Genomic DNA, 21,710 nt, shown 5'->3' on the forward strand with positions numbered 1-21,710 from the left:
TCCGGTTTCCATCTCCGGCGGTTTCCGGTTTGCTCGTACACTGCCCTCCGCATCGCTCGCTCGCGTTCACGGCGGTTGTGTTCAGTTAGGCCTAAGCCCTAGAGCCCTAGAGCTTTTGTTCGGTCCGATGACAGCGCAAAAACGACCGCACAATGCACTTGCGTTGGAAAGGAAGATGGAGATCATCAACTACTTCGAGAGTGGTGGCTTCACGAAAACAGCGCTAGCGACGAAGTACGCCGTCCCCAAAAGCAGCCTAACAAGAATTCTTCAGGACAAGGACAAGCTGCGGGAGGCGTTCGAGACGTCACGCTTTGGTCCTCAAAGAAAACGACTGCGAGCGGCTGACCACGAACACTTGGAGAAATGCCTGGTGCTTTGGCTGCGCAGAGCCCGCAGTGAAAACATCCCAATCAGCGGGCCACTAATTCGTGCAAAAGCGGAAGAATTTGTTCTTCACCTCGGCATCGAGGGTTTCTCGTGCAGCGAGGGGTGGCTGACCCGGTTTAAAGAGCGCAATGGACTGGTGTTTCGTGCTGTTTCAGGGAAAGCTGCCGCTGCTGACGCGACGGCATGCGGAGACTGGCGAGAAAGACGGCTGCCCGAGATTCTGGAGGAATACGATCCAGAGAACATCTACAATGTAGATGAGACTGCACTCTTTTACAAGTTGCTCCCCTCAAAATCGCTATCATTTAGAGGAGAGAAATGCACCGGAGGGAAACTGAGCAAGGACAGGCTGACCGTCCTTATCGGTGCCAACATGACGGGCAGCGATAAGTTGAAGCCGCTAGTGATCGGCAAATCGAAGCATCCTCGTTGCTTCAAAAACGTCGCAACCTTGCCCGTTTCATACCAGGCCAATGGCAAGGCGTGGATGACGCAAGCCATTTTTAGTGAGTGGATTTATCGTGAGGATGCGCGCTTCTCTCGCAACAAGCGGAAAGTTTTGTTCCTGGTGGATAACTGCCCTGGACACGGAACTGTGCCAGGTTTGTAAGTCCATACAGCTGGAATTCCTGCCAGCGAACACCACAGCACTGCTGCAGCCTATGGATCAGGGTGTGATTCAAGCGCTCAAGTCGCGCTTCTGCAAAAATCTTCTTAGGAGGATGCTCTTATGCATGGACCAGGGGAAAGAGTACAAGGTAGATGTACTGCGTGCCGTTTACCTCCTGGATGATGCTTGGCGGCAGGTTAGTGCAACCACCATTGCCAGCTGCTTCAGGCATGCGGGATTTGCCGCAACCACAGAAAAACTCAGCACACAGAGTGAGCCTGATGATGTTCACGACGCAGCCGAGGAAGATTTGCTACTAGAGAAATGTGCTGCGATGGGCATTCAACTTGATGAATATGTCCAGATCGACAGCGATGTGGCAACATGCCCAGAAAATACCGTGCACAGCATTATAGCTGATGTCTGCCCCCCTGATGAAAGTGAAGACGAGGAGGAAGAGCTTGAAAACGAGACCGCTGACTCTGATCCTGTGGTGACACCTGCGCAGGCGGAATCGGCAGTCCAAATGCTGAAGAGTTTCTTCCAACGAGAAGAAGGTTCGGAAGTGTTTCTGCACAGCCTGTCAAGTATGGGTGATGCCATTAACAAAAAACAGCTGCGAGAGCTCGAACAAGCAAATATAAAATCCTTTTTCACTAGCCAATAAGTGGTAATTCCCACTCTTTTGACATTTTTTTTTAAAATTTCAGTACTAGTACTACTGGAACAAAAATTCACTGCTTATTTTTCTCTAATAAAGTTTGTTCTCATAGTGTACCGTTCTCCTTATTACCTAGATTTCGCAAATTGAGATCCGCTGAGACTGCCAACTGCGCGCGCGCGCGCCAGCCGCGTAGGGTTCACGCGGAAGCGGATTGCGCAATGCTGAACCTATTCTCTCTTTAAACGAAACTCCTGATAAACGGAACATATTTTCCCGGTCCCTTGAGGTTCCGTTTAACGAGAGCCCACTGTATACTGTTAAAAATTCATTTACATGCAACACGGCATATATCTAAACATAATCCAAAGTGGGATGTTATTCTTGAACGGCCGTGCTGCAGACAGCATGGTGTAGGGAGAGCATGCAGCAGTGAAAAATGCCTATTCAGAATAATGCATTCCAGGTGCCAGGCTTGGGGCTAGAAGGTTCGGCCAAGAAAGAAAACCTCTTCGCTCAGAAACTCTGGCAAAGCAATCTCAAGGAAGTCCAGCTTTGTGCAGAAGTCAACCACATCCTTGTCCCCCCTCCTAAAGCATATTGCTTTAGGAGGGGGGACAAGCATATGTACTTCACCTTGATGCGTAATTTGCCAAAGGTCACGCAATCGAATTACTGTGTTTCTGCCGCTACCTGCATGCACACACCTATGAAAAACGAGTGAAAATGAGAAGTACATCCAAATATAATAACTTTTCATTTCTCACACTAAGTATATATGGACACACTGAGCTGCGACACCACCAACACATCATACCTCAGCAGGAGTGAGCATCTCAGAGGGCTCCTTGACAGGTGCAGGATATTTGAGGCACAGTTCGGGTTTCCAAGCCACTTCTAGTTTCTTGCTGAATTGCTGGGCATCAAGTGCTGCCAGTGCATAGCCGCATACTCCAGTCTCATCTTCCACAACAAAGCAGTACTCATTGCTCAGGGTTAGAAAACCACCAACCAGTCTGCCAATGTGAGATATGAAAACAATCAGGGTGTACAAAACAGAAATACAGCACCACCAATTTATACGGGCACAGATAGGTCCAGAAGCAATATGAACAAGCATAGAGTTAGCACTCTCAGAATCTGTATCCTAGACATCACAGCCTGCCTTCAGACTTTCAGCATTCACAGAGACACAGATGACCAACTTCTGTATACATTCCATAACTGCAAACATATTCACATGGAATGCACTCGTGCTCTTCAGTGTACACATACGAACATTCAATACTCATGTCATTCGTGGCAGCCACAGACCAGCTTGGTTTTTGTTAACAGGTATCAACATCACAAGTATTAGGTTGTTCATATCAAAAATCTCCCCTGTCTTGGTAACACCTAAATAAATATCAGTGAATAACATTTTTTAGCATAAATTCAGCACGGTGGTTATGGAGACATTCAAGGTGATGAAGGAACACCGAGGACAAACTGAATATAAATGGATTACCGCATTCTAGTAACAAAGATGCTACTGACACTTCTAGCTATGAAAGGCCAACAAATGAAATACTACAAGTGCTATCATCACCAGCCAATTTTTTTTTTAATTTTAAAATTTTTTTTTCAAACCTGGACGACAAATTAGGGGTGCGCAAATTACATGTGTAAATACAGTACCTAAAGTTGAAATTATCTTTTTATCTATTACATTTAATGCACATCAGTTTTGTGACTTGTAATGGGGATTACAAGTCACACTGGTGCAAGCAAACCCGCACCTCAAAAGTCAGTGACACTTCGCAGGTGAGGCTGCTGGTGACAGAGCATCTATTTCTCACTGCAAGCACATACAAGAGCTGTCGCAGGGATTGCACATGAACATTTGCATCTCTTTTGCGTTTGCGTACCTCAGAGCATGATGGAGATGTTTCTAGACAATCAAGGAATCAATGACTGTGCTTTTAATGCACTGTCTGTACTGTTTGCAGATATTTGTGGCATAGGAAGTAAATTCTATGTTTTAGTTATTGACCACTGCAATGTTGATGTAAACATTTGTCTTAACAGATGTCGAGTAACTCCATGGTGGTCATCAATCAGTAACACTGCATGCTGCATCCATTTTTTATGCACAGAGAGCAAATCCCTTTAATCAGAGACATCACTATTAAGTTGCAATACTTACAGAATTTTGAAAAAGCATCTGTTCAAGAGAATCAAAAACTATACTTACAAAGATTACCAAACAGCACCTTTCACAGGGCACAAATGCTTATCAAGAAATGCCAGACACAGCAAAAACTCGCTCAAAGAAACTTTCAACCAGAAATAACCAGTTCCCAATGAACCCATCTATATGGTTTACGGGGGGGTTTAACGTCCCAAAGCTACTCAGGCTATGAGAGACGCCGTAGTGAAGGGCTCCGGAAATTTCGACCACCTGGGGTTCTTCAATGTGCACGGACATCGCACAGCACACAGGCCTCTAGAATTTCGCCTCCATCGAAATTCGACCGCCGCAGCTGGGATCGAACCCGCGTCATTCGGGCCAGAGCAGCTGAGCGCCATAACCACTCAGCCACCGCGGAGGCTGAACCTATCAGTAAAATTACGACAGTTTGCTTGCGCATAATGCTGTTGCTATATCAAATTCTAGCCATTCAAGCCACCCACCCCTTCTCGAAAAAGTTGGTCTCTAAGTTGGCTGTTGTGAACTGTATCACTAAATGGCATGAATAACAATGATGATGACACCTCACTCCTGCACTAGAAGTGAAAAATTCCATCCTGCATGCTTACTTCACTCAAAATTACATCGATGTCCTTTCAAGATAACATTTTCACATTTAACACCCATGATTTTTTCCTTTTACTCTGCTACACTTTGAGAAGTTTTTCAAGCAAAATTCAGAGACCTTCAGCTCACAAATTCCTCATGCATTATTCCAATTAAATATCAAGAAATTTTGGTCAGCTATTACTCTGGCCTACCTCTTGGAGAAAAGTAACAGGGGATAAATAATCTTGCTCACTGTGAAGCAGCTGAAAAAAGATTTCACTTCAATGGGGAATCTGGTGCACACATACGGAATGGTATGGTACAGTATGGCACGGTATGGTATACGGGGCTTAACATCCTGAAAGCAACACAGGTTATAAAAGGCACACCCTAGTGGAGGACCCAGGATTAATTTTGACCATCTGGAGTTCTTTACTGACTGCACATAGTACACGGGCACCATGTGTTTCACCTCCATCGAAACGCAGTAGCCACAGCAGAAGTTGAACTCACATCCTCTGGCTCAGCACGGCGAGGCAGGTACTGCCGGGAGCAAAAAGTGATATAGTACATTGCATAGACCTGACTGCCGCGCCACTTTCCAGCAGCGCCTAGTGTTCGCACAGACAAAGGAGGCGATCGTTTTCATCCATTGGCATGCCATTTCACTAGTTTGGATGTGTGGTGCTCCAGTTTGGCATTAACGGAGAAAGGTGCCGCAAGAGCAGCCAGCCATGCAACTGCGAGTGCTACATACTATTTTTGCACCCGACAGTAAATATGTGAACTCCTCAGGAGCGCTTGCTTGAAATACAGTCGACGACCGAAAATTTGGACGCCCGATTTTTCGGACATGCTTGATTAATCAGACTTTTTCACGGCGCCGCGACATGACCCATAGAGCAAATGTATAAGAGCGACTGAAATTTCGGACGCACCGCAACTGACTGCTCGATTTTTCGGACCTCGTTTGCACTCGCCGCCAATATCCAAGCCGCCATGTAATGTGTACAATGGAACCTCATTAATTCAAACTGCAGGAGAAATCCAAAACATGAACAAAACGGAATTCAAACTTAAAGAGAGCCTCTTAACTTGTGATGCTGAAATTCTCTGAGTAAGCACATTGCGCTCGCATGGTTTCGAATTCGTATTGTTCTTGAATGTCTTCCGCTGCACTTGAACAGCAGTCAAGAGTTTGCAACTTATCTGTGTCGAGTCTTTTGTCCCGAATATGGAAAGAGGTAGCAGCGAAGTACTTGAAGGCATACGGCTTCATGGAGACGGCGAGCACGGGAGGAAATGGTGGTGCATTTCAAAGCGAGGTCAGCATACCAGCGGCAAAACGCCCTGCAACCCTGACTTTTCTATCGTAAAACCGTAAATAACTGGCGTTTCGATGACGGGCAAGACACTTCTCATTATACGCAAGCCATCGCAGAGTGCATATTGCCGGATACGATGCAGATTTTGGCTCTAGTCGCTAGGCCTAACGACAAAGGCCAACGAAGCGCTTGCTTCGGCTGTTTCTCGGTTCTTGTTACGCCATCTTCGCGTTCTCGTTCCGGGCCCACCGTATTGCGGGCACAGCGCAGTTTCCGCAGTGGCGTGTTCGCTTTCCTGTTTAGACTTAGTCCCAACCCGTCAGTTCATCGGCGAAATGCCAAAGGCAGCACAGCCAGGCCAAGCTCGTGAAAGCGGTCGCCGCCCGTCGTCTGTGCACGTGTCGCGCGGCGAAATTTAGTCATGAGGAACTTTAGAATGTGTGCAATACAACTGACCCCTTCCTCCAGCATATTAGTAATAAGTTCGTGATTTTTTTCAGTGAAATTTGATTTTCCGGACTGCCTAATTTTCCGTCGTTCTAGCGGTCCCTAGAGAGTCTGAAAAATCAGTCGTCGACTGTACTCATTTCTGTACCGATTCTGGTCTTTCAAACCAAAATGGTGTTCCAAATGTTCCATGTGTGACAATTTACAACAATGATCTCTTCCTTTTCCTTGTAACAGAAGTATCTTGCTCAAATTTGTTTCAGCTGATGCAAGGGACAGTAACTACAGTGGAACCTCGTTACAGAAACTCGATTATAGTAATAACTCGGATATAGTAAAGTGAAGCTGCGGTCCCATTTCGCCTTCCATAAATGACTGCCATTTTTTCTCGGGTATAATAAATATTGTTTTTCGAGGAAACTGCCATAGTAAAGAGCGCCTCGCCACGGCGGTGTACTTCATCGGGGCACGCGCGAAGTCTGGGACCGAGAGGCAAATTGATACCGAATACGATAAAATGGCGCTCTTTGAGATGGCTTCACCGCCAAGCACATATTGAAGCCCGGCGGCCCTGAGTAGACTGTTCTGCCGCACTTGACTGTGACTGCATTTCTACTGCCTCTTAAATGACGCTGAGGCCATGGAAGATGATGCTGTGACAATGCAAATCTGTATTTCACATGGAATCACGTGGAATTTTCGTAGCCGCATTGTATTCATGTAAATGCAGAACTTCCATAAGACATTAACGAAGTTGAAAACATGATAACATGTGATAATTGAAAATAAATAATAATCACATAAAGAGACGATAAGAGCAGGATGTAAGGTATTTTCAAATGCTTCTTTTATAAACCAACACTTCATGCTTATAAGCAGCCAGAGCATATTCAGAGCCGTGCCACCACTAACAACAGATATACAGTTAAACCTGGATGTAACGAACTCCTGGATTTAACAAAGTTTTTAAATTCCCCAACGCTGCCCCCATTGAAGCCCATGTATTTTCGACCTCGATGTAACGAACGGGTTGTGGCGGTTAACCTTGATGTAACGAACTCGCAAAGCTGATCAGACATTACTTTTTGCACTTTTAAGGAAAATTCGGCCAAAGAAATGCACTAGATTAGTGAATATTATTACTGTAAGGAGCCAGCAGCTACGCGAACGCCTGGGATCGCCACGACTGAGCAAAGTTAGCGATGATGATGATGGTGGCGGCGGCTAGCGGCGCCGCATGCCTAACGTAGCAGCCTTTTCAGGCTTTGCTTGTCTAGCGTGACACCAGGTGGCATTTGTAGCGGCAGTAGTGGCTAAAAGCAAGACAGGAGTAAAATTTCACAAGACATGGCTAGGTGGATTGAGCCACTACCCGATTTAAAGGGTTCAGCCGTATTCATCCATCCATCCATTCATCGATTTCTTTTGCAGCATTTTTTTTGCATAGATTTGAGGACAAGCATTCTTATTTTGTGATTTTCATTTGTTTCAACGGCTCAGACACACTTCTGTGTAAGAATTCACTTTAAAAGCAACGCTGATGGCCGGTTCTTTCATTGCCAGGCCGGGGGAAGGGAGAGGAGGGAGGGACGATGAGACAACGACGACGACGCGTTGCATTTGCCATTTTGCGTGTTGTCCTGCGTCTGCACGTGTGCGTGTCAACTGTGCTCTGGTGCTGATTCGTCCGACTTGTTTTGGAGGTGCTAGGCCTGCCTGTCGGCATATAGTCGTGCGTCTCCGCTTGTAACTGCATCATCAGTTGGTCGTGATGAGTTCTTCTGCCAGAAAACGAAAAGTTCTATCTTTTCAAGGCAAACTCGCAATTTTAAATGCAGTCTCTGCGTGCGAGAAGGAGAAGGACATTGCTGCCCATTTCAGCATTCCAGCGAGCACGCTATCAACTATTTTGAATGTGGAACACAGCATCAGAAACGCAGTGGAGTTGGGAACAGGCTCGAAGAAAAAACGACTGAAGCTGTCCACATACGCTGATGTGAACAAGGCAGTGTTCACGTGGTTTTTGGACACGCGAGCCAGAAATGTGCCCATCAGTGGCGCTATTTTACAACAAAGGGCAAAGGATTTTGCGTGTATCTTGGGCCATGACGATTTCAAGGCAAGCAATGCGTGGCTGCAGGGATTCAAGAGCCAGCACGGTGTCGTCGAAAAAGAAATTAGTGGCGAACCTGGCTCCGCAGACAGCGATGCTGCTGCTTCGTGGGTGGCTGACAAGCTGCCTGGAATTCTGAGTCGCTTCGAAGCGGCTGAAATCTACAATGCCGACGAGACAGCTCTATTTTATCAGATGCTTCCGGGCCGCACACTAGCTTTAAAAGGCGATGACTGCCGCGGCGGAAAGCAGAGCAAGCTCCGCATAACGATTCTGCTGTGCACCAACCTCGACGGCTCAGATAAGCGAGTCCCGCTAGTTGTCAGCAAAAGTGCCCGTCCCAGGTGTTTTAAGGGAACGAAGCGTATGCCCGTGAAATATGTGGCGAATTCCAAAGCGTGGATGACTCTGCCAATATTTTCTGAGCGGTTAAAGGAATTTAACCAGGAAGTCAAGCGGCAATGCCGTCAAGTTTGCCTACTGCTGAACAATTGCTCGGCGCACCACGTCGAAGGCCTGCAGCTGTCGAACATCGAACTGCATTACTTCCCGGCCAACTGCACGTCCCTAATACAACCCCTGGACAAAGGGGTCATTAACAGTTTTAAATGCTGTTACCGGCGCCGACTAATCCTGAAGATACTCCTCGACATCCGTCTGGAACGGGAGATGAAGATCGACATTTATTAAGCAGTCGAGATGCTTGCTGCCTCCTGGCAAGAGGTCAGGGCAGAAGTTATCACGAATTGCTTTTTAAAGGCCGGAATAGCCAAAAATGCACAGGCTGGTGCCGACGAGGAGGAGGAGGAGGAAGACCTATCTACTCCGTCCGATTTGGCCGAAGCGTGGAACGAGCTACGCACTAACGGTGGTGTACCCGACGACATTGAACTGAGTGACCTTTTGTTTGCTGAGAACGCCGCCATGGCTACAGAAGAAATGACTGATGCAGCAGTAGCTGAAAGCGTGCAAGATCCCGATGACGGCGATGATGGTGCCTGTGAGGTAGATCCGTGTGACGTGTCTACTGCAAAGGAGGTGATGAATGCAATGGACGTTTTGCGCCGTTTCGTCGGCTCGCGTGACGATGAAGGAGCTTTACACGATTTAGCTTCTTTAGAGCAGCGTGTTGTGCCTTCACTCGTGCAGAAGAAGCAAGCGGCAATTATGCAGTTTTTCGCTATAAAATAAATGCCTGAAGGGTGAGTTCACCTTCACGGATATCTGAGCCATTTGTTCTCGTTTTTGCATCATCCGTACGAGCCTTCACGCGAAACCTGTACGTAACGAAAACCTGCATGTAATGAAAAATTGCGAGCTTTTGTCAACTTCGTTATATCCAGGTTTAACTGTAGTAAAAATTTTTGCTGGCCCGAGCTACTTTACTATTGAGGAGTTCTACTGTAGCACTGTCGGAGAAAAGCAAGGTAATAAACCACGATTTAATTGGTGCGGAAGGCACGGATCTATATTCTGCCATCTACAAAACCAAGGAATCAGAGGATAAAGGTCACATGCTCTTATCATTCGGAGCAGTCCCACAGTACATACAATTGAAAAGTCCAGTTAGAAGTCCAATGCGTACAATAGTATTATGTTTGTTGAATGCATGCTATAGAAGTTGAAGGGGACCCTGAAATGATTTCGATGCACATATATAGTGCAACAGATCTGTAGAGGTGGTGTTTGCGGGTATTCGAGTCGAATTTGAAAGCTCTGCATGGACCCTATAATCTGGGCGAGCTTTGAAGGCTTGCCCGGACTGCCCACTGGCGTCATCGGGGTGCGGGACGCAGCAGTGAGGTGTCGCCCTAATCGATAGCGAACTATTGCAAGCAACGAGTTAAAAAAATTAATTCCAAATTATAGGGTCCACGCACATCTTTTAAATTCGACTCGAATACATGCAAAGACCACCTCTACAGATCTGTTGCACTAGAATATGCCCACTTAAATCATTTCAGGGTCCCTTTAAAAACTAAAATAGTCTCGTCACGTTCACTTGCAACAAACTAAGCATCTAAGATTACAGGAGAACCTGCCCCTGCTCAAACAGTAACATATGCTGCTGCACTACATAAACCTAACACCAGTTCTACAGTACTGTCAAAAATTGGTGACAACTACATGCCATACCAAAAAAAATAGGAGGGGACACTTAAACTCCGCCTTAAGGATATGACGCAATAGCATTAAATAGTCAGTGCCCATATATGTAGAATTGGTTATTCTCAACTTCACATTCATAGGTCCATGGGAGTCCCCACACCACTCCTTGCGCAATAGTGCAGCGGTTAAGGAATGCACCACTGCTCTGCGATGGCAGACGCTGCCACCACTGCCACCACTGGGACCCAGGTTGCTCTTCCCGAGCAACCCCTCGTGATGAATGATTGATTTAACAGCCACCTGCCACGGTGGCCAGTTTGCTCACTATCCGGTGGGCAGGTTGTGATGACTCCACAAGATCACATGACTTAGGTGGCCCATCTAGGTTGCTTATCCGGCTACACTGCCCTATTTCTCCCTCACAACGCCGACCACTTACACACTCACAACACCACAAAGATAAAATTGCTGTCATATAAAAACGATGACACAGCAAGACATGCACACAATTATAAGATAGTCAAAGTTAATATGCTACTTACTTGTCACCAATGAGGTTAGGAAATTCGGGAAACACTTCTGTTCCATCCATTCCATCATCGCATGTCTTTCGACACACTTCATAAACAAGCGGCTAAAAACAGAAAAAGAATAAGAAAGAAAGAAGAAAAGATGAAACATAGGCACAGTAGTTAAACCTCATTACAGCATTGGGGCTCTGGCTTCAAAGTAACTTCAGATCCGACCATATGATCAGAACCATCAAAACAACCATCAATCAAATCTCAAGAATGATCAGCCGTATTACCTGGCACCGCAAGGGTATGAGAGAAGAGGACACCCTTAGACTCGTCCAGGCCCTAGTTATGAGCAGGATAACATACGGCCTCCCTTAAAAAAAAAACTGGCCACTGTGGAAAACAGAGCTATCAATACAATCATAAGAGGGGCTTACAAAACTGCCCTCGGTCTTCCAATAGCCATTTCTGCAGAACGACTCTTAGAGCTTGGTCTGCACAACACTTTTACCGAGCTCCAAGAAGCCCTCTTGGAAATTCAGAAAGAACGGCTTATAACAACAAATGCGGGAAGGACGATCCTGTCTAAATTAGGGAAATGGCCGGGGCTGGAAACAAGAGGCAGTAAAACCTCTCTTCCAATCCAAACCCGAGAGATCACCGTTAGCCCAATCCCGCGCGTCACATGCATCATGCTCATCAGAAAGGCAGGCGACAAGCGAGAGCAAAGGCACTTCAGAAACAACTAGAAAAAGACCGTGAAGCCGTCTACGTAGACATTGGGGCCTACCCCACGCTGGGAAAGTTCTCAGTTGCTGCGATTGACCACCAATTAAAACCGGCTATCCAAGCGTCTATCTATGCAGAAAACCTCTCCTCTGCAGAGGCTCTGGCAATAGCTGTCACCATCAAACACAAAGACCAAAAAGGACAGTCCTCCCACATCATAACAGACTCCCAACAAGCCTGCCGAGACTTTCTTAATGGCAGGCTTCCCTCTAGAGCAACAGAGCTACTTGGCAATCTAAGCCAAACACACAAACTAACATAACACCTGATCACGTAGGACTAGCTGGCAATGAGGTAGACAACGATCTAGCCCGAGATCTGCCCAACCGGGTGGATCCTAATCCCTACCCCACGCCCATGCCCAGCACCTATGGTGACAGATTAGAACATATTAGGCTGGAGCGCAGAAAATACCCGCCCCCGCACAAAAAATCAGACTCCTCCGAAGACATAGACTGGAGGAAAGTTCAGACCAACACTTTCCCTAACCTGTTCATCCTACACTAGATTAGCCCCACTCAATATCCATCAGTCAGCAAAAGCCAGTGGCGCCTTGGACTAAGGGTGCCACCTAAGTTGCTCAAGCAACCTCACTCTCTCTCTCTCATTACAGCGAACAGGTAAAAAATGCATAATTGCGAAAAGCACATGCTAGAACAGTGCAATTAAAGTCAGTGACGAGACGGAAACTCCACAGACCTTTACTAGAGAGCAGGAAGAGACCTATCTGAAAGTTTTCGTGCTATTTTGAAGGTGGTTGTAGAGATTACAGAAGCCGCGAAAAACCAAATGCGTTAAGTTGGCTTCCCCACACAGCACTGTCAGCACGTAGTACAGTTGAACCTCATTATAACGAACACTGATATAGCGAATTATCGGTTGTAGCGAACTAAATTCGAACTTTGGTTGGTCGTGCTTCATTTTAAAAACATTTATTCTTTTATAACGAAACCGAAAACGTGAGATACACTGTGATATCGGCTGTAATGAAGAAATATTAGGTTTACGCGAGGTTCAAAACGCTAAAGGTAGCATAAAAAAAAGCAAAATAAATATTGGAAGCCAATTCACAAGCACACTTTTTTTTTATCGTTTGAAAAGGTTGCAGAAAGTTTGGCGGCCTGGCACATAAATTGCGCGTTTGAATGGTTGCGCCACCTATGAACAGAGCGAAAAAACTCTGAAAGCTCATATGACGGCAAGGCCGAAGGGCGGCGCCACCTGTCCCGCGGTGAAGGCAAGCGCAGCAACACTGGCAACAGCATGGCGGTGGTGGCGAGCCGGCATTGAGTAGAGAGCCTGCTTTGCGGCATCCTCGGCATCACTGCAGTGCAGCACCGGGTCGAAATGGAAACGAAGCGGAAGGCGGTATTGCTCGAGACAAAACTGCAGATATTGGGAGCTGTGGACAGTGGCTGCAAGAAAAAGGCTGTTGCAGCGGAGTTCAGCGTTTCCCCAAGTACCTTATCCACCATTTTAGCCGCAAGAAAGAAGATTGAGGGCAACACCAAGGACGCTGTAAAAGCTGACCGTAAGCGAGTTAGGCCTTGCCATCACCCGGACGTGGAAGCGGCTTTGCTTTCATGGTTTAAAGACGTGAGGGCACGAAACTTGCCAGTATTGGGAGCACTTCTTCAAACGAAGGCCATCAGCCTGGCCTGCGCACTAGGGCATGACGATTTCCGTGCAAGCAGCGGTTGGCTGCTACGTTTTAAAGACAGACACGAGATCGCGTGCCACACATTGTCTGGGGAAGGGGCTGCTGTCGACGTGGAGACGTGTTTAGAATATTTGCGCGAACCAAATTGCGGATTTGTCAGAGCCGATATTTATGCATACTGTTAGAATGAATATCGGGTATAACGGAACTAATTTACGGTCCCGATGCTACTTCGTTATAACGAGGTTCAACTGTAGTGGCAGGCCAAACGCCAGCTAAGGTGCCGTCCCCACATTACAGCAGTGTCGCACGAAAAATGGTACGCCGGGACTAAAGCTACCGTCATTCTCACTACCTCTCCTTGACGGCCAACGTGAGTGAAACAAGGTTACTGCAAAGCTACAATCGAGACCGTCCACGCCACTGTTTCTGTTGCACTGTTGACAGGTGTGAAAGGGGCAAAAGCATGTGTGCCGCCTGGTTGCACACTCTCTTGGCGCTGTTGGCGAATGAGAGATGGTAAGAACGCTTGCAAAACCACCAGAGTCACTTGTGTAGTGCAGCAAAGGCTGCAGTCGGCCAACGTAGTGGGTACCACTTGGCCCTAGGGGGTTCGACTGGCCAATTGCATTCGGCATATATAGTAAGAATTGCATGCGCTTGTTAAAAATATTTAGAAAGAGTTCAATAGACTTAATAATTCATAACATCCATCCGTGTTCGATATACTGGGGTTCTACTGCATTTGAGACTTTTGGCATGAGAGCATCCATTTGGCACAGAGGAAAGTTTGTCAATGATGGATTCAAACAGAGCAAGAAGCACAATAAAATGCACATTTGTGTAGTGCGAGTTGGTAGCCACTACCTCACTGTCTCTTTTTTGTCCTTGCTGCTTCGCGCTGCCGCTTTTCATTATGATTCACTCGCTAGCCTGCACCAAGATATTCATCAACACAAAACCTTAGGGACTGACTCAGAGCAAAAAACGGGGGAGGCAGCAGCTTCATGAGTACTTGGCTTGCGAAGGCTGGCCGTGTGGCGTCACACTCCCTCCAGAGTTTTTTTTTTCCTCCATGCTTGGATGACCTGGCTCTCTCCTTTTTACGACTAGGTTGGAAGCACCCTCCAGAGTTTTTTTCCCCTCCATGCACGCACGTGCCTTTTTGTTATAGCATCTAAACGACTGGATCGGACTGGCAACATTGATACACCAGCTATAGTGCCTAGAATATAGTACTGGCTAGTGTGCCACTGGTGGCGCCGTTTGCAATAAAAGCCCACCGATGGCGACAGACTGCACTGCTTATCGGGAGGGTGCTGCCGCAGCCTGGTCTCTTGTGCGTGCGTGACTAACCTGCTTGTGCTGTGTGTGGTTTTTTGTTGGACGAGGTGCAGTGTTTGTTGCCCTGTATGGCTGCTTGCACATGCAAGTCATTGCGTCCTCTCCTCCGAGTAGTTCTGTGGTGATTTGGTCGGTTTTGTGCGCGCGCTCTGTGCGTGTGTGTACCCGTTCTGCGTGCTTTCACAGTGTAGCCAAATCATGGGCTGAGCTCTCGATTGTTCTTTTCCCGTGCCCACCACTAAATGAGCTACGTGTGACTGCACAAAAAGATGTCAAAGCCAAAGCGACAGTGCATAGAGAAGACTTGCAGTTGCCTTGTGCCACAGTGTAAAAGCGGTATACCGCTCGAACAAGGAGCGCGTTTTCACGTCTACTGCACCATCTGAAGCTACTTGCAGAATGGGAACGAAACTTCAAAAGAGAAGACAGAAGGCCAACACCAGCTGCTGTGGTTTGGGAGAAACATTTTGAGAGCCGTTTTATCAAATGCATGTTAAGTATCACCGTAGTAACCAGCGAGCCTCCCCGCGATAAATCGCGTCTGAAACCAGACACCACGCCTACGATATTCACACATTACCTAAAACACATTGTGCTTAAAATATCAGCAAAGAGGAAAAGTAGACATCTGTGCGAGCAAAAGCCTCCAGCAAACCGTCACAGGCAACCTGCGTCGGAAGCCTCCGAGTTGTGCTCGGCCATTGAGAGTACCGAATCTGTGAGCCTGGAACGATCTGGTGCCAACAACGGAGCTTTAGTAATTGAAAAGTGCACCACACGCTGTGGTTCTAAAGAAGCAAGCGCTGGTGAAATGGTGAATCGCAAAAAGATTGCGAACACCTGCCGTCCACAAGCGAGACCTATTCTACGTCGTCTCTATTCCAGTGACATGGATGGAAGTGCCATTTGTGCCAGTGGATTAATTAGCTTACGCCTATCCTGAAGCTGAAGAAAACAACTTTGCTTGATGGGCAATCAGCGGTAGCCGCATGTATCTGAGGGGAAGAGAGAAGTAAAAACATACCGTCACAATGAGCTTGCAAAGAAGCCGAATCCTTGATCAAGGAGGCTCCCTTGACAAATTTTTGTGGTGGATGTGGCATAAAGCTGACCTCAGGAAAGCACACTTCAAACAAAGGCATGTTTTTTGCTGAGAAGTGTTTATTACCTACGCGGTCCGATGGAGAGCCCTATGCTTTCTGTAAGTACCAAAGAATTCTGGCTGAAAACCAAGCACGCACAACATCTAAATAAAATACAGTAAAATTAACTGACGTGTTTCACCTGCTTTGTGGCCGAAAAAGTACTTTAGATAAAAAGATTATGTTGTATCGGCTCTAAAACACATCATCCCTGTTCCCTTCAAAAGCACCAGATGTTCGAAACTCAAATATGTGCTGAACTTCAAAGCTTTCGCGCATGCGAGTCCAAGCCCTAAATATGTAGCATCTAGTCAGAGACTCAAAAGAAACACTGTAACCTGCCTCAATGACAGCTATGGTCACTTACGGCTTAATAAAGCAAAGATGCAGCACTCATTTTGCTGATGTTGCGAGAGCGAGACTGCGTGATCGGCATCCTCCCGACTTGCAGTGCTCCACGCGGCGGCATTCATCGCTCTCGGCGCCACCAGGGAGGCCATGGTCGGCTCACTAGCCAGTATATTCTAGGCACTATACACCAGCAAAAACTGCAGGTTCCCAACGAGGCGCTTATTTTTCGCTAAATTTAGCGCTACCGAAAACGTTTGCGGCTAGTCGAGGCTTTTCGGCGTAGCGTGGCACAATTTTAACAAAGGTCATGCTTTTGCTGCAGCTTGGCGCAGAAATATGCAATTGTATGAAAATGGCGCAACTGGCACAGCTGTTGCACCCCTACATGTATCACAACAGGCTTCGCTAGTTAGTGTGTTCCTTGGTGTCATAACACTTTTGGACCTCATAGTAATGGGCACTAAATAGCATTGGACTAGTTGTAATTAACACCAACAGTTATTTATGCCAACAAGCAGCTTCGGAAACATAACACATCAGCACCTGCTGACCGCCACTTTTTGCTCCAGCACTTAAAATCGGGCAATGAAACCTCTAATCAGTGATGCACAAAGCAGTATCGGAGTACAGTGAAGCGTGGAACTAGACCAAGTGCAGTGCACAGGCTCATCCACTGCTAGAGGGAACATAGGAGCACATGCCAGTGTTTACCCAGACCTGCACACAGAATCATAGAAGAGCAATTTTCAACCTCACAGGCACTCGCAGAGAGCACTAGGACATTTGGGGCCCCTCATGCTGTTCGCACTTCGGTGTTTAAAAGCGCCCACCCATATGTCAATCTTGTGTTCACCCTAACAATGGACAACTCTGTACAGAACGCGTCACCCTTGCATACAGTGTGTGAACGGTACACTTCGGAGCCAGCCAGTAACATCTTTAGGTAGCTACTGGGTTCGAGCAAAGGTGCTTGTGAGCGTGTCTGAACATACATACATACAAGCCTTGCTGCTTTGTTGCCAGCGGGGACCAACGCTTACATAGCATGCTTGCTGTGCTGCTGCCACGTGCTTTCGCATGATTTTATATTCCTACAGAGCAAAGCAGCATGAGCCAGGCGCAGGGCGCGCTTCAAGATAATCACCATGTCACTGAGGCACATTTTCAGTCACTAGCTTCAGTTCACACTCCATGCTTGACGCTATGATATCATGCCTTTTTATTATTCAGTTTGACTGCTAGACTAAGGCATGCTGCAGAGAAAATGACTGAATGGCTAATAAGCTGTCAATTTCTTGTTGCGGGAATCCATGATGAGGGCCGCTGGATCGGCAGGAAGACTGCACTTCTGGGCTTGCACAGAAATCGTTGCACCAGCTGTACCCCACAAAGGAGCGAAATCACTGCAGTGCCAAGTAACAACTGCAAAATGAAGGCACTCCATAAGTTGTGGCTCCCACGGGCGATGAAGCAGCAAGGCTTGCCTGTACGTGTGAACGTGCATGTTCACTATTATCTCCATCTTGGACTCATCAGTTACCTTTAAATGTCGCTGGCTGTCTCTGAAGTGCACCGCTCGCATACTCTACCCAAGGGTGACACACACTGTGCGTTATATTGCCAAGGATCATTTGGAAAATCACGATTGTCACGATTAAACGATATTGTCCCATATGTGTGTGGTACAGCAAAAAACGGACAAAGGATGGAAGAGAAGACCACACGGGCGAGCGCTTCGTTACAACAAGTAAGCGCCCATCCGTGTCGTCTTCTCTTCGTCTTTCGTATGTTTTGCGCTGTACTCGAAATGAAGAGCCAACTATCCTCCCATGAATGTCTGGAATAATAAACACATGTGGAACAGGAAAACTCACTTCATCACTGGGGAGGTATGGCCGGATAGTGTAGGTCTTGCTACTGGGAGACTCAGGAGGCTTGTAGAGAAACAGGTCACTCACGCTCTCCAAAGGGAGGAGTCGCTGCAATGGGATAATATTGAAGGAACATTATTTGGTAGGGCAAGGTTAAACAGCTGCATGACCAAGCTTGGACCGTGAACTTTTTGGCCGACAGAACACTTTTTAATATGTGCAACAACCCTGAATAAAAATTAAAGGAGTGATCACCCTACACACATCTAGGACACAAAGATGACCGGGAAGCTGTGTTCTGCATATCTGACAGTGTTCACACCTAACTTTACACTGACTAAAGAAGGCATTCACCATAATGCACAAGCATCGTAAACTGCATGCACTAAACAAGGCCAGCGTCACTCAATGCATGCTCTGATGACTTGCACTAAGGTATGATACAAATTCTTGCAGACGTGCCTTCTATATAGTACAGTAAAACCACGTTGTTACGTTCCCTGTTCATACACTCAAAACTGAGTGCAGTAAAAGTGTCTTTTAATTTTAAAGTTATTTTCCTTCCAGTTAATACGTTCCTGGACAACAACACGATTTCTCAATCGCTACATTAAAAATTTAGACAAATTCTGGTCATACAGCATGTTTAGCGACCAAATGCACATATGCAAACATACGAGTGGGCCGAACCAATGGCAAGCGACATTAAGAAGTGGTGACACCACATTTTTCAGTCTTTTACTCTGGAATGATGTGCAGCAGATTAGTAAACATGAATTACCGCATGGAATTCGTCAGCGTTCAATGAATACTTTGTAATTGATTTTTTTTTTCTCTAGTTTCAGTTGCCAGACTATGGTTGCAACATCACAAGTATGAGATCATGTGAGGCATACAAAAAATGCAATACAACCACTGCTTTGTCATTTTAATTCAAACTCTTATGCTGAACTGCTCAAGAAGCCGGAATGGCAGCAACTGAACGAAGAGCTATTACACTGCAGTTTTTGTATGCCTCACGTGATCTGGTGCTCACATGAGACCAATGCGACCGTCTTTCGACTGCTGAAACCGAAACTGCAATTTCATGGTAAAATAAATTCAAATATAAGTTAGGGACTGAGCATAGGCAACATACAAACGGACCATTCCTAGAAGGACACAACATGAAAAGGAGAAACGCAGTGAGTTCTTCACAGTGCCTAAGGGCAAAGGGGCAAAGCATCCAAGGATTAGAACGATGCACTTACATATGAGTAGGTCAGATCTGAGGAACACAGCACAAAGGACAAGAATGCTACAACACTCAGCAGCCTGGTGGCTTCCTCCCTATAGTGCAAAGGGCAAAGCATCCAAAAATGACGAAGAGATTTGGCTACTTTCGCCACTGCCGTCGACAAACTGGATGTGCCCCAAAGTTTCTCCATGCTAAGGACGCCGCAGACGTGGATTGAATTCTGTGAGCACTAGAAAAGTTGTTCAGATCATGTGCCAAAATATCAATGCCTTAGTAATTCCCTCAAATATTTTCCAACATTAGGCGGTTTGGACCATGCGTTTTCCTAGAAAATATTTCCCGATATTTTTCTAAATATGTATCAACGAGGTTTTACTGCATACAAGTAATAATGCTGTACAGTACATTTGTTACTTTCCAGCACCAAGAATATCATTTTGTGCATATTCAATTTGTGAGCATCACACGATATACCTGTAGAGTACAGGAAAAAAATGCTTGGTGTAGCATACCACTATTACCACAACTTCTCTTTGTGAACTTACACCTCTGAACAGTGGAGAGCATACTGTGCCGAAAGAAAAGAGAAAGAAAGAGATGTAGCACTAAACTGCAGCCACGTACACAAGTACATCAAAATTTGCTGACACTTACCTGCAGCTCGGCTGTCAGACCACCTCGAAAAAGCCATGGCTCTTGCTCCCCACTGATGAATGCTTCCTTATAGCCCTTTGAAAACCCTGCACAAAGCCGGGAGAACAGTGACAATGTCATAAATGCACTACAATGGCAACCAGTAACAATTCTATCTCGTTGCAGCCGGAAGAGCAGACACACCATTCAGGCACTGGCGGTGCAAGTACATGCACACCAGTGAGGCAAACAAAACAAAAAATGTCCGCTTACTGCATCTGCTTAGCTATGCCACAGTGCACATCATCATACGTTTAAAGTAGCAAGTCTTCAAGGACTGCACTAGAAAGCAATAATATATTCCCTCGGTAAAACTATGTTCACACTCTATGGAAAGCAAGCAAGGCTAACATGAGACGAGGAGACAGGAGGGGCTTGTCACCTTTCTAAAGCATTGAAATGTGACTAATTACACCCTGGGTACTACCAAACCCCTTTGATTACTACCCAAAGAGAAACTCGCGCAACTGCCCTCATTCAACCTTCACCAATACATAGTACAGGCCTTACTGACATCATTGCACGGCTTGCTTTTGTGCATCCAGCTTCTCTCTTGAACCACCTTTTCGATCAGATGCTTGGCATCCACTTCACTTTTGTCGTCTAAGAGCTGACACAGCAAGCTTTTCCCACCAACCTTAGCTATGACGTTTTGCTGAATGCATGCCTAACACTCCGTCACTTGATCATCAAAACTTTGGCTCTGCCCGATCATGAATCAGCGATACCTGCTATTCATCAACCATGATCAAGCCACATAACAGTGTCCACCTAAAGATCTACCAGCTGAGACAGAGGAACTAGCTGTTAATGAACACACCCCTTGAATGTTCAATTGTGGAAAGCCACAAACCATGCCACTACAAAAAATATTACTGAACTGTTTTAGGTGCCAAAGCTACACACAGGCAATAAGGTACACTGTAGTGGACACCTACAGGATTTCAACCACCTGAGCATTTTTGTCAGGATCATGCTTTGACGCCACAGCATGATAATGCCATAGCCACTAAACATCGTCACTGAGTTTATGTCAGTGGGGTCCCAATTATAAATGTGCGTTCTCCCAAAGACCCATCTTGCCACAAACAGTTTCTGCATCTTGTTTGCCCTTGAAGTACCCACCACAGTTTATCCATGAACTTACACTATTCCTGTGGCATATTACAGCCCACTCTGCTAGCGCACAAAACTCAGGCTTCAGGCTCTAACTTTTCGCATAACATGAACGCAGTGTATAAGCCACACCTCACCACATGACAAACGACATGTTCCAAGTCACTAAAGACCCCTGCATAAGCCATTATTCTCCTGGCTTCTTTCTCCTCTCTCATTACCAACCTCTTACCCAGATCTCTGCTAGCCCGTTCGTCTTCCCCTCGCACTGAATGCAAACGCTGTTCCATCCCTAAACTCTGCAGATGAGAAAGTATCCAACTGAAGTGACTAAGCAGGTAGTAGTACCTCTGGTCACTCCATGAACTGAGCTCTAGAACTGGGACAGTAGCAAAAGCTTAAATGGTGGTGAGTGTCTAACATGCTTTTCCTGCAAAGAATACTGCAGTCACATATTTCAAAATCTGATTAAAAGCAAAAAAAAAATCCGAATTGAAGACAATGTGAGCCCCTTTTATTATGACTGCAAGCAGAGGGCAAACAGCAGTGCTGGGG

The 21,710-nt window shown here is 46.2% G+C and overlaps 1 protein-coding gene across 4 annotated transcripts in view; it reads right to left on the reverse strand.

Moving 5' to 3' along the window:
• Positions 1 to 21,710, reverse strand: part of Oga (O-GlcNAcase) — a 50,076-nt gene that overhangs the window by 11,261 nt on the left and 17,105 nt on the right. For 2 of the 4 annotated variants that reach the window (XM_077645668.1, XM_077645670.1), the window contains 5 exons: positions 20,001 to 20,086; positions 18,113 to 18,217; positions 10,977 to 11,068; positions 3,847 to 3,864; positions 2,479 to 2,677 (listed from right to left, as the gene is read on the reverse strand). In XM_077645668.1, the coding sequence (XP_077501794.1) occupies positions 2,479 to 2,677; positions 3,847 to 3,864; positions 10,977 to 11,068; positions 18,113 to 18,217; positions 20,001 to 20,086 (500 nt within the window). The remainder of the gene's footprint in view (positions 1 to 2,478; positions 2,678 to 3,846; positions 3,865 to 10,976; positions 11,069 to 18,112; positions 18,218 to 20,000; positions 20,087 to 21,710) is intronic. The other 2 variants (XM_077645669.1, XM_077645671.1) reach the window with 1 other exon arrangement.

The sequence above is a fragment of the Amblyomma americanum genome, chromosome 1 (assembly GCF_052857255.1).
Source record: "Amblyomma americanum isolate KBUSLIRL-KWMA chromosome 1, ASM5285725v1, whole genome shotgun sequence".
NCBI classification, from domain to species: domain Eukaryota; kingdom Metazoa; phylum Arthropoda; class Arachnida; order Ixodida; family Ixodidae; genus Amblyomma; species Amblyomma americanum.